This window comes from Plasmodium relictum (genome assembly GCF_900005765.1).
Source record: "Plasmodium relictum strain SGS1 genome assembly, chromosome: 13".
Lineage (NCBI taxonomy): Eukaryota > Apicomplexa > Aconoidasida > Haemosporida > Plasmodiidae > Plasmodium > Plasmodium relictum.
Window position 1 is genome coordinate 800,894 of NC_041691.1, and position 14,409 is coordinate 815,302.

General features: G+C 17.1%; 4 protein-coding genes across 4 annotated transcripts; 1 reads left to right on the forward strand and 3 right to left on the reverse strand.

Annotated features, from left to right (window-relative positions):
- Positions 1-51: 51 nt before the first annotated feature.
- PRELSG_1319000 (voltage-dependent anion-selective channel protein, putative) lies at positions 52-1,464 on the reverse strand (the record flags this gene model as incomplete). Its single annotated transcript, XM_028678720.1, has 7 exons — positions 52-120; positions 213-471; positions 569-671; positions 747-942; positions 1,037-1,171; positions 1,262-1,332; positions 1,428-1,464. The coding sequence occupies 7 exons, from the start codon at positions 1,462-1,464 to the stop codon at positions 52-54; spliced, it is 870 nt and encodes a 289-aa protein (XP_028535838.1).
- Positions 1,465-2,373: 909 nt separating this feature from the next.
- On the forward strand, positions 2,374-3,465 carry SYN11 (syntaxin, Qa-SNARE family, putative; the record flags this gene model as incomplete). Its single annotated transcript, XM_028678721.1, has 1 exon — positions 2,374-3,465. One exon carries the CDS (start codon positions 2,374-2,376, stop codon positions 3,463-3,465), a length of 1,092 nt encoding a protein of 363 aa, XP_028535839.1.
- Positions 3,466-4,386: 921 nt separating this feature from the next.
- On the reverse strand, positions 4,387-7,519 carry ISC3 (inner membrane complex suture component, putative; the record flags this gene model as incomplete). Its single annotated transcript, XM_028678722.1, has 10 exons — positions 4,387-4,590; positions 4,673-4,747; positions 4,860-4,928; positions 5,018-5,110; positions 5,277-5,338; positions 5,445-5,600; positions 5,711-5,776; positions 5,859-5,932; positions 6,030-6,121; positions 6,227-7,519. 10 exons carry the CDS (start codon positions 7,517-7,519, stop codon positions 4,387-4,389), a joined length of 2,184 nt encoding a protein of 727 aa, XP_028535840.1.
- Positions 7,520-10,648: 3,129 nt separating this feature from the next.
- Positions 10,649-13,429, reverse strand: PRELSG_1319300 (apyrase, putative; the record flags this gene model as incomplete). Its single annotated transcript, XM_028678724.1, has 2 exons — positions 10,649-10,775; positions 10,893-13,429. 2 exons carry the CDS (start codon positions 13,427-13,429, stop codon positions 10,649-10,651), a joined length of 2,664 nt encoding a protein of 887 aa, XP_028535841.1.
- Between the last annotated feature and the right edge of the window lie 980 nt (positions 13,430-14,409).

The following is a 14,409-nucleotide window of genomic DNA, read 5'->3' on the forward strand; positions in this document are numbered from 1 at the left end:
ACAAGATAAATATAGGAAAGCTGTTAAAAATTTATTAAAAAAAAAAAAAAATTAAGATTTTAAATATAATTTTACTCCAAATTTTGTATTATCTGGAAGAGATATTTTTGATAAATCAATCTAAAAAAATATTTAAAAAAAAAAAGAAAAAAATTTATATTACATAATCTTATTATTTATTTATTTATTTTAATGTTAAATAATGTTATTACTTGTGATCCTAATGTTACAGTTACAAATTCATTATATTTATGAGTTAGTGATAAAGCAACTTTAGTATCATTACTAATCTTTGTTTTTATAAAAGTATTTTTATTATTAAGATACCATATAGATGCAACATTTATATTTGCTTTTTTTTCAATCATATTCTGGACAACCTCAATACTAACAGCATTATCATTTATATTTTTATTTTGAAAAAATAAATTAAATGCTAATAATCCATATAAATGTTTGTTGCTAGGAATTCTACAATAAATAAATAAATAAATAAATAAATATATATATATATATAATTATTAAATAAATAAATATTTTTCTTTTTTTTTATTTTATTTAATATTACGATCTGAATGAAAAAATATAATGATTATCATTATGATTTTTAGTGTATGCTCCACCAAATGAGTACTGCAAATTTTTGATATCCAGATTTCCTTGAATTAAACCTATAAATAAATAAAATCATTTACAAGATGTACATTTATTTATATTTTTGCAATCCTAAGATAATAAGTTAATACCTCCAAGTTTAAAATTTGGATATTTAGGATGGGAATAGACATGAATATATTTAAAAAAAAAGTTTCGAACATTAATTGATGAAAATATGTTCGTATCTTCAGTGTTATATTCACTATATATTTCAAACGTATCATCTGCTTTTTCACTATTTTTCATATACTTTCCACACAAATTAACATTTTTTATGAAAGCAGGCTAAAAAAATAAAATCAAATTGATAATGATTTTAAAAATATTAATAATAACAATAAAAATAATAGTACGTTTAAAACTATCAACAAATAATTACTTGATACTTTATATCTAGAAAATTTATTCCTGAGTTATCAAATTTTATTTCATTTTTCGTATCATAAATGCTATTTTTAAAGCTTGTGTAAATGCTATATGTATTATTTGAAAATGATAAGCCACTTTTTAAAAACTATAAAAAAAAAAAAAAAATCATTTATATAAATAAAAATATTAATAAAATAAAAAAAAAAAAATTTTTTTTTTGTATAATTTATAGTACTGGATATTTAGAAATACTAGTATGCTCTAACTCAAATTTGCTTGAATGAGGAAAGTCATTTTTTAATAAATCTACAATTAAAATTGAAATAATGCATAATTATTAAATAATTTATAAAAATAATTTTTTTCATTTTATATCCTAATTTATAATTTTTTTATAATACCTATTGAAGGTTTGTTTAATAATTTGGGAAAATCCATTTTATTAAATTTGAAATAAATTTAAATTTTAGAAAGGGTATAATATGTAATTTATTTTTATATTTTTTTAAAAAACAATATATTTTTATTATAATTTATATATGTATATATATAGTGATATATTTTATTCCAATAAAACAAAAATATACATACTTTTTATTTTATAAACTTTATTTCTTTAAAATAGAAAAAATCAATAATTATAAAATTTTTATTTTTTTAAATTGTTTTAAAAAATTTTTTTTAATAAATAATGCAATTTTTTTTCTAATCGTTTTTCATTTTTTTAAAGAAGCTATAAAAAATTAAATATCAGACATTAAAAATTTTTATTTTATACATATTTAAAAATTAACAAAATTAAAACTGTAATAAAAAATAAAAATTAAAATAAATTATTAAAATTAGTTACATTCAATTAAAATGATATTATATTTTATTTAAAAAAAATAAAATAAAATAAAGCGTATATAAAAATAAAAAACTAAATATGCTTAAAAATATTTTATCATTTTTATTTTTCTATTATGTATATGTATAGTATATGTAATTCAAAGAATAAAAAAATTTTAATAAGATTTTTTTTTTTTATATTTAAAAAAATATTATGAAATATTTTCATATTAATAAACTTATTTTAATTTAGAATGATTTTACAATTGAACTTATTATTATTTCATTTTTTTTTTAATTTTTTTTTTATTCTTTGCATACATAAATATGTAAACTAAATAATTTTTTTATAATATTAGAGAGAAATTTTTTTTTTTTATATAAGCTTATTTTTATATCTTTTTTTTTTTTTTTTACACTTATTTTAGTAATTTTTTTTTTAAATGTAAGGAATAAAGATTTTACTATATATATATATTATTTAATTCTTTTTTTTTTTCTTAAATTAATAATAAAATGGAGGATATTTTAAATGAGATAATTTCATTAAGTGAAAAAAAAAGAGAAGAAAAAGAGGAAAACAAGAAAAAAAAAAAAAAAAAAAATTTTAAAGATGATGACACTTACAATTATTGTGATGCATCAACTAATTGTACAGTTGATGATATAAATACAGAAAAAATAAATATATTTAGTAAAATAATAAATGATAATAAAGGAAATGAATCAGATATGTATAAAGATATTGAAAAAAATGTTGATGAAAATACTCCTTTATTTCAAAATGAAAATACATTAAACACATATTTACTAAATGTAAATGATATAAACACTAATATTTCTAATATTTATAAAAATATTGATAAAATAAATGTTATAAAAAAAAAAATAGATTTAAATATATATGATAACGAAAAATTATATAAAAAAGTGAATTTAATAATAAATGATTCGGAACAAATCGTTGAACATATAAAAATAAAAATTAATGAATTAAATAATGAAAATAATGAATTTGAAAGAAGCAGCAATATGATCAGTGAAATTAAATTGCGAATAAATATATTTATTGACGTTGTAAATAAGTACAAATGTTGCATAAATAAATATAAAAATATATGTAATCAATATTATGAATATGTAAATAAAAATATAATTAAGCATTATAAATTGATACATCCCAACTTAAACGATCATAATATACATAAATTATTAAAACAGAATAATCACAGTATAGAAGATTTTTTAAATATGAATAAAACATGCCAAAACAATAATATATATTATACAAATGTGGAACAAATAGAAATAGAAAAAATAAAAGAAAAATACAATGAATTAAAAAATCTTGAGAAAAGTATATTATCATTGAATGAATTATATATTGAACTAGCATATGTAATAAAAAAAAGAAAAAACGTTATTAATAATATTGAAAATAACGTATTTCAAGTAAAAGAATATACAGAAGATGCTTTGACAAACATAATAGAAGCAAAAAAATATAATGCAATGATTAAACAAAAAATTATGTATTTTAGTATTTTTCTTTTAATAGTCGCTTTTATTATTTTATTTCCAATTTTTTTTAATTTTACACTGTTTTAAACTTTTATTTATAAACATGTTTATTACACATATATATATATTCATTTCATCATTTTTCCATTTTAAAATTATTGATTTTATAATTATTCATATTAAAATTATCTCTTTTTTTTTTTTTAAATTGTTTAGAATTTATATCTTTTCTTTAGAAAAGAAAAGTTTTTATATTTTAAGTAAAATATATAACGTATTTTTATCTAATTGAATAATAAAATTAAAATATTTAAAATTTTTTTTTTTATTATTTAACTTTTATTTTTTTTTTTTTTGACTAATTTTAAGGCAAAATGTTGATTAATATTTTTGTTTCTGTGTATATACATAAATAAAATAAATAAGTTGTAAACGATTATTAAGAATTTTCTTTTTTTTATTAAATATAAAATTTATTAATAAATTAAATTATATCTTTATTAAATGTCAATTTTTTTTAATTATTTGAAAAAAATAAGAGAAATAATGAAGATATGAACATTTTGAATTTTTTTTTAATTTGCATTTCCATTAAAAAATTAGCACTAGTGCCATTTTATATATGAATTGTTTTTTTTCATTAATTTAATATTATTCAATTTATTTTTTATGAATAAATAATAATAATAGTATAATATTATATATATAAAAGAAAAAAAAAGTAAGAAAAAATATATAAAAAAGATAAATACAATAAGAATATAAAAATATTTGAAACAAATAACATATATATATATATATATACTTCAATATTGCAATAATTATACAAATACTACTAAAAATTTGACAAAAATTAAAATATAGAGATAGGAATAAAAATTTTAAAGCTTTTAATATTTTAAAAAAATATAAAAATAAATATATGTATTATATATATATATAAATTAATGTTAAGAATGTGTAACATGAATAAACAAAAAAAAAAAATTAAAAAAGTACTAGACATATTTATAAGTTAGAATTATATTCATCATATATATCTAATATTAAATCTCTTAAAAGAATAGGTGTAAATATCTTTTTTAAAGGATTTTCATCAATCATTTGTTTTTGATAGCATTCACAAATAAAACAATATAAAACGGTATCGGCTAAAGTAGATATAGTTGTAATAAAATAAGATGTTATTATTCCACACAAAATACCAATTACCTGAAAAAAGAAAAAGTTATTGAAATATATATGAAATAAAAAAATAAAAAAATAATAAATTATTTTGTTCTTTTGCATATACAAATGATGCAAAAAATGGATTAGGAACAAAATTTGGTGAAAACAAATCACTATATCTTTGAAAATTATTAAAAATCTAAAAAAAAAAAAGAAATAATAATAATAATAAATAAAAAGTTATTATTACGTGAAGTATAATATTAGTATAATAATGATAATAAAATAAATTTATATATTTTCTGTTTTACATTAAATGATAAAAATGTCATAATCATGGTAGTGAAGCAGGGAAATATTATATTCAGTATGTAAGTTGTCTAAAAAAAAAAAAATTAAAAAAATAGAAAAAAAAATGTATTTATTTTTATAATTTATTTAAAATTCTTTTAAAAAATTCTTTATTTACTCCATGTAAAGATGCTGCTGGCGAAGTAGAATTAATTAGCTTTTTTGATGAAGTATCACAAGCAAATAAATAAGGATATGATGTCATAGACATCTGAAAATATAAATGAAATAAAATTTTATATTAATTTTATAATATTTTATCATTTTTTTTTTTTTTTTATTTTACTGTAATTTTCTTTTTCATGTAAATATTATATATTTTTATAATTTTCTTTTTTTTTCATTTATATTTTTTGTGATTAAAAAAAATAACTTACTTCACAATAAGCGGACATTGTATGCAAATCAATGAGCTTAGAAACAGGCCTTAATATAAAATCTATAACATGAAAATTAAAAAATATTTATATATAATATTACTCTTAACAGTATGTTATTAAAATGATAATAATTAATATTATATTATTTTATTTTTTTTTATTTACAAAATCTTTCCTTTAGGTTATGAATTAAATCATTGAAAAAAAAAGGGAGAGATAAAGTACTATTAGCCCAAAAGAACAAAACACGTAGAAGTTTAATGGATAAGTTAATAAAACTTGATAAAACTAGACTACCAAAATGATAATCTAGAATTGTTTCTAAAAAAAAAAAAGAAAAAGAAAAAATAAATAAATGTACAAATAAATAAAAAAAATTTTAAATAAATTTATAAGGATATCTTGTTTTATTTTAAAATATAAAAAATTACTCATGGTTTCTCCCACATTTATATTTTTATGGAAACGAACTTTATCACTAAAATACCACACAGCTCCTATAAATATAAATATATACATATATACATATGAAATTCTTATATTTAATCAAACGTTTAAAATAAGAATTAGTTGAATTACCTAGATAGCTTATGGCAAATTGGTTTAAAGATTGTAATATTTCGCAAACAAAAAAATATAAATATATCCAAAATCTAAAATAAAAATGAATAAATTTAATTTTTTTTTACTTTTTCTTTACTATATTATTTTTTATAAATTTTTTTTTTAATAATTCTTATATTTCTTTACATAGAAAAAATATATGATGTTTTGAAATAATAAAAAAATTTTTGGAGGGATACTATTTCACTATTTCCATTAGAATCTAATTCCAAATTTAACTATAAAAATAATAGAATAAGAAATCGTATATATATTTTTTTTTATAATCTTCTATATAATATCTTAAAATATGTATGTTTGTAATTATTGTTATTGTAAATTACCCTTTTTTCATAAAGTGATCCAGCTGTCATTATGTATATGTAAGTATAAACCCAAATAAGAAACCATGCCAATGATATAATTGTAACTATAACTGGTGCATATAGTATATTAGATATATTGTATATAAAATTTAAACAAATTCCTATTAATTTGGATGTATATTTATATGTATTTCTATATATAAATATTATAAATAGTGATATTATTCCATGAAGTAATATTATGAAACATATTAGAATAGAAATAAAATAATGATATGAAAAAAGGGATCCCTTTAATGGATTAAATAATAGATATAAATGTTTATGAATGAAATATATAGGGAAGCATATCATAGAAGCAAGAAATAATATTAAAAACAAATGAAAAGATGGGGTTGGTAGATGATATAAGAAAAGTAAGTAGATAAAAGATAATATTGTAGTAATCAAAACGAAAATAACTACAAAATATAAAGAATTATGAAAGGAAAACAAATTAACGAACGTTTTATATCTATTCGTAAAGATTATATTTACGACTTTCTCCCTTAATGATTTATCCTTAGGAAAGCATATATTCATTATATTAGTAGTATCATAATATGGTGAATTTAAAGAATATTCTACATACAAATTATTATTTGAACTTTTCGTGTAATCACTATAAACTACATTTGTTGTAGTATTCCCCTTTTTATCCATAACAACTTTTTTTTTATTCTTATCAGAAAATAAATAAGAATCATCAAAAAATCCTTTATTTTTATTATTTTTATTTGTATCCTCATTTAAATATATCTTCCTTTTGGAAGTATCATCAGATGTTGGGCATGATTCTAAGCATTTCCCATATTTATTTAGTATTTCAGGTTTTGATGTTTTAGGAGATAATGGAAAATATAAATATTTATTTTGTTTTAAATCGCTTCCACATGTCTTTCCATTATAATTCATACCATATAATATACGAGCGTATTTTCCGTAATAAAAATAATAAAATACAATAATTAATAAAAAGGATACGTATGAAACAAAATAACCAGCATACTTTCTATCTGTGTGCATCCTTTTCTTCCCATCTATATTTCCATTACCCATATTTGGTATAGGATCATTTGGATTCCCAGCAATATATGTTAATGGAGTTCCAAGAGGTATATGCTCACTTGCATTATTTATATTATCACAATTAATATTATTTTCGTATAAATTATAATAATCTTGAGTATTAATTTTCATATTAGTTCCATCTTCCACCTCTTCATTCAATGCTTCATATTCACTTTGTTCTTTTACGTTAGCGTAATTCATAATTAAATTATAGTATATACTAAAAGAAAACTGAATATTTATTTAACATCAAAAAATATAAAAAATTCTATCTTAATAATAAATTATATATTGTACTCCTCTTTAATTATAAAGATATTAATTTTTGCATAGAAAAATTAGAATATTTAGTAGTAATTATTTGGACAAGTAATAGAATATGAAGTTAATTTTTTTAATCTGAATTTTTTATGTTTTTTTAAAAAATATTTTTTTTTTTTTTTTTTTTGTTTTACACTTTTATCTGCAAAAAAATTATTTTAAAAATATTTTTTTATAAGTCTCGTTTTACGTACTAATTTAATTTGTTTTATTTTTGTGTACTCATTATATATTAAAAAAATAGTAGATATTTATTAAATTTAATAATTTTTTTTACTTTTAAATATAAATAATAATTACAATTATAAAAAAAAATGAATTATCAAAAGTATTATAATATATATTATATGTATATATATATATATATATATATATACTAATTATAAATTTTCAATAGTTTAGTTCATAAAATAATTTTTTATAAGAACAATATAATATTAGAATATGACATTAAAAATAAATTATGAATATAATTAAAAAAATAAAAAATTAAATGTGTTAATCTAATTTCACTGCTTATTTTTTTATATAATGATATTGTTTTCCATTAAAATGGGTACACATTTACTGAAGTATATAATGCATTCTAAATATATATATATATATATATATATATATATATATATATATATATATATATATATATATATATAACCAATAATTTTTTTCACAAAAAAGAATTACTGAAATAAAAATAAAAAACCAATTACTTATCTATCTAAAAGTTATTTATAAATACAACAAACATTCTTCATGTTGTTACATAAAAAAAAAAAAGAAATATAACAATCAAAAATTATGCTTATCTAAGAAAATGTCAGTTAGTGTATTTTTATAACTTGCTTTTTCTAAACAATTAATTATATTAGTATACACAATTCTTTTTAGATATATGAAACAATGAAAATAATATTATTTCTACTATTAGTTTATAAAGTATATTTTTTTGTAACTGCGATTTTTTTTTTTTTTATTTCTGAAAAAATGTAGAAAAATATAATATATGATTTTAAACTAAAAAAGGAAAAAAAAAATCTTAAAGTTACTAATTACTCTATAAATTTTATTACTTTTTTTTACATTATGTGTTTTTTAAAATGTGTTATCTAAATTCAAGGATATATTCTATTAATTTTATTTAAATGTATTTGTATGTATAAATTTAAAAAAATGTGATATTTCAAACTTATGTGCACATTTAATTAAAAAAAAAAAATAGCATTCTACGTCTATTGTGCAATATTTTTAAGTAGTTTAAAAAAAAAAAAATTATTGTTTGTTCAGAAAATTATTCGACACGCATACGCATATATATATTTTTTTATTTTTTATCTTTGTATATTTGTGTGCAAAAAATTATGACTATTATATTTTGTGTGCGCATATTCTATACTAACATTTATTGTATCATTATTAATTTCAAAATATGAAATGCATATTTTTTTTTAACATTTTAATGTGTGTACGAAAAAATTTTTTTTTTTTTTTTTTCTCATCATTTTAAATAAAATACAGCAATGTTATTCCAATTTTGTTTGAGTATTTTCATGAAAATTTTCTTAAATATATGTTATTTTATTTTTTCTTTATTTCATATATTTTATAATTTTTTAGAGTAAATTTATATGAGAATTGTGTAAATTTTCAAATAAAAAAAAAGATTTCATATTATAATAATAAGCAGTAATTTTTGTACATATTGAATATTTTAAAAATATATATTTTTATAGAAAGCATATTTGAAACATTTAGAAGTTTTCTTAATTATATTAATATTTATATTGGATGATTTATATATTTTTTTGTTACGTTATTTCACTATGTTCTAATTACCTTGATAATAAAGTATATTCTTTGATTTTTCATTCTCTCTTTTATATAATTTTTAAAGGATTAAGAGAAAAAAAAAAAAAATTAAATTATTAAAGTTAATAGGAAAAAACTATAATAAAATTATTTTTAATTTTTTTTAATTTTATTACTAATTTTATTTATAAGTAATTCGAATACTAAATATATATATATATATATATATTCTTTTAAAATATTAATAATGATCTTTCCTACTTTAATTCTCTAAATTTAGCAATTAGTATTGCTTCTTAAATAGTTATATGAGTTATTTAGATATTTTTTTTAGAAAAAAATAATGTATTCATAAGATCAAGCAAATTTTTTTTTCTCTAATTTGTTTAACAAAGAATAATTTCGTTAGTTATTTTTGATAACGTGTAGTTTCAAATTATTTAAAATGGTAATTCTAGATATTTTTGTTATATACATTTTTTAATTTTAAAAGTTTTATTTCATAATATGAAGAACATTTTTAATTATCACTTTATGCCGTATATTCATATATTTCATTTAAAATAAATATTCTATAATTTCCTAGTAAAGTAATTATGTTACTGCACATGCTTATATTTACATGTTATCTAAATATACCTAATTTTTTCGAGTTAATTTTAAATATATATCATTTTTAATTATAATTTCTTTAAATTATATCGTTGATATCATTTTTATTAGGATCTAAATTATTAATATTATATATATACAAGATATTAAATTATTATATAAAACAATTTCAAAAATATTTATGCTTTTTTTTTTAAGTTATATGTAAAATGAAAAAAATATTTAAAACTTTTAAACAAAAAAAAAAAAAAAATTATTATATATAAATCTTTTCGCTAAAAAAAAATATGCTTAATAGAAAAATTTATATAATAAAAAAGTATATTATTCTAATTTAAAAATTTATATTATTTTAAAAGAATAACCAAAAAATTATTAAAAAAGAAAAAAACAAAATTTGAAAAGAAACTATTTACAACTTATCAAAAGAAATATATTTATATAAGGAAGAAACAGATATAATCAAGAGGAGATTTATTTGATGACAAAAATACAAAATTTATGATATTAACTACATATATACAAAAAAAAAAAAAAAGGTTACTAAATTTTTGAATTATAAAAATATGAATACCTTATTTCAGTATCTTTTTAATTTATTGATTCATATTGCTTTAATTTTTTTTTTAATTTAAGAACATAACCACATAGCATGATTACAATCATAAAAATTATAATAGAAAGAGATATTAGTAGCATTTTATAAATTTCATATTTTCTGTAAAAATAAAAATAAAATAAAATTAAAATTACAATTATAATAAAACATCATAATTAGAGTGAATACAAAAGTTTATATCTATATCTATATATATATATATGGATATATAATAACCTTAAATTTATATATTTAGGAAAAAAATTAACTTGATAAATCATATATCCTTGAGTCCAACTCACATTATCAGTTTCATTTTTTAGTTTGCTATTCTTAGTATGTATTTTTTTCTTTTTATAATTGTCTATATCTGTATTATCATAGAAATAATTAGTATTACTATATTTATATTTTCCATTTTGCTCAGTTTTACTTAAATCTGAATAAAATTTTGACTTTATTTTTTTTTTCTTATTATGATGAATTTTTTTAGGAAAAATAAATTTTAGAATTTTAGATACAATAAAATTACCATTTAAAATATCCTTTATTTCTTTTACATTTTCATTACCACTTTCATCTTCAATTGCATCACCAGTTTCATTGTCGTCATCATCATTATCATCATCTTCATCTTGAATATGTATTTTATCATCTAAAATTAAAATTTTACTTTTTTGGTTAAATTTAAAGCCATATTGCAATAATGAATACGACCATAAGCCTTTCCAGCAAAATTTATTAATTTGATCTTTAGAAATGTCTTTGAATACATTAGTTAATTCTTTAATATTAAGATTGCAATATTTTTGTAAAAGCTTCTTCATTTCTTCTAAATTTATATAATTTTTAAAACCTAAATTTCTCATAACCTTTTTAAACTGACCATATACTACAAATTTATTTTTTTCTAAATTAGGTTGATAGACCCCATTAAAGCTACATGTAGAAAGAAAGCAAGATTCTTCATAAAACAATTTTTGTGCATTTGCTAAGCATTCATTAAAATTATTAGATCCTATAAATTTAATTGTGATATCTATATATAACTCATTAATTTTATGAATTACATCTCTTTCAAATACGTACTTAATGAAATTATTTTTTAAATCCTCCGCATTATCAATATTTATCAATTTAAAAATCTTTTCAAAATTTTTTTTTGATTTAAAATCTTCATATATATTTTCTAAAAGAGACAAATTATTTTTTAAAATCTTAGATTTTAACACTATTCTAGAATTAAAGTTATTATTTAATACACTATAGTTATTATTATTGTTACTGTTTTTACTTTTTTTTTTTAAAATAACAAATTCGTTAGTTGCAACATTATAGGTAGGCAATGGAATTTTTAATTCAAATGGATAGGGAAAGCAAGGATTTTCAATAATTACTATTGTATCATTTTCTGTATTTCTTTTAAAATTTTTAATTTTTTTAATAAAATTTTCAACATAATAAGGTTCTGTATTATGTATATTATATATATATTCATAAGAGTCTCTATGTGATAATATATTGTAATCAACCCCTTCATTTACATGTTTTATAAACTCATTATATAAAATATCAGAAACCTTTTTATATACATTTTCATCAAGATGAAAATCATTTATTTTATTTTCTTCTTCATTTGTACTATATAAATTGCTATTATCTTTTGAATTTTCTATATATTTCTTCATATTATTATAATCTTTTTTTCTTCTCTCTCTTTCTCCCTCTTCATTTTTAATATCTTTTGAAATTTTTTTATCTTTCGTACTATGCATATATGATTTTTCATTAGATGAACCATTCTTATTAAAGTAGTTTTGTAATTCAAAAAAAGAAGAGTCTCCATTGTTTTTGTTATCATTATTAAAAAAAAAAATATCAAAATAAGAAATTTTATTCATTTTATTATATTCTAACATTTTTTTTAAAAATAAAATAATATTTATTCTAAATAAAGCATCATTCCATCCATATCCTATAAATGAGTGTGAATATAAGCGAATCAATGTGTTATCTAAATGAATACCATTATAGTCTTCTAAGATAGATGTATCTACAGGAAAAAATGTTATTTGTGTAGAAGCGCCACCTAAATCTACTGCACCGAAAGTTTCATAAGATTTCGAAAAAATTGTATTTAATGCATTATTGACTGATAACCAACCATAAATTCCTTCCTCTTCACCTGAAATGACTCTTGCATAATCATTAAAAAATTTAAAAGGGTTAACTTTGGAGTTTGATAAAACACTTCTAATTATTCTCATTCTTAAATCCCTTTCATGGGAATCTAAATTTCTCATTCCAGCTGTTGCTTGAAAATAAAAAGGATAATTTTTCCATTTTTTTTTATTGGAGCAGTTGATATTTTTTAAATAATTCATTGCTATATTAATCAATTTTATTAAAGTATCTTCTATTTCATTTAATGGGATATTAGATAAACTCTTTTTCAAATTATTATTATATATTTCATATGGTTTTGTTAATCTATTTATTTTATTATTAGATTCATATTCTCTTTTTTTCCAAGTGAATAAATGTAGTCTAGTACCATTAGATCCAGCATCTATTATGATTCCATAATCTTTTTCTTTTGCTATTTTGTATAAAATTGCATTATTATAAAAAATGTATGTACATAATAATATTATTACTAATAAAGGCATACAATAAAAAAATATAAATTCTTTCAATTTTTTTTTATATGTAAGTTTCTCCAAATTATTTTCAGCAGAATAGCTTCTTATGAGAGGTGTCATTTTTTCTTCCATTTATGAAAAAGTATGATTACAAATTAATTAAATTGTGTACTTAAAAAAAAAAAAATTTAAAACAAAAAACATATGCCTTTATATATTTTTTTATTTATCAAAGGAGTAATTAAGTAGGTAAATTATCCATTTATACAAAAAGTAGTAAGAGTAGAATAAGGATATAAAGAAATTATATTGAAGGAATAAAAAAATGTAAAGGATACATATTAATACATGTAAAATAAAAAAAATAAATAATTAGAAAATTATCATGCCACAAATGTTATAATTCTTATATTTATAATTATAGTTGTAAAAAAAAAGGACAATGAGAATCAGTAAATTTCATAATTACAAAGAGAAAAATAAATAAATGTTCTTGTTTAATTATAGTTAAATAAAAAAAAAGATACAAGCCTGAAAACTTTACATAAATTATTTCTTTTCTTAATTATATGGTATTTAAAAAAAAATTATTATGAACTTTTTTAAGTTCCTAGAAAAACAGTATGTTTTTATATTTGTATTATCATATAATTCATTTTTATTTTAGGGTTAATCTTTTTCTATTTTTAAAATGAAATTTATACATTTTTTTTTTTCATACCTTGAGAGATACATATGTAATTTATTTTGTCATATATACATATATATAAATATTTTATATTCTGCAATTATGTAAACCTTTTCCATTTTTAAAGTTTTAAATATGCATTTTTTTTTTTTTTTCTTCCGTATATTATTTCCGTTATTTCTTTAATATATATTATATTATTTATATTTTTCTTTATTTCTTTTTTTTTTTTTTTATAAATATAATTTTTTTTTATATTCTTTAATTGCTAATTAGCTTTTTTACTTTCATTTATTTTTTAAAGACGATTCTTTTGATCATAGATTTAAGTTAAAATGTAAAAAATGAAAAGTAGAAAAAAATAAATTAAATATCACATTTGAAAATTTTTAATATATTTCTTATTTTTATATTTTTCAATTTC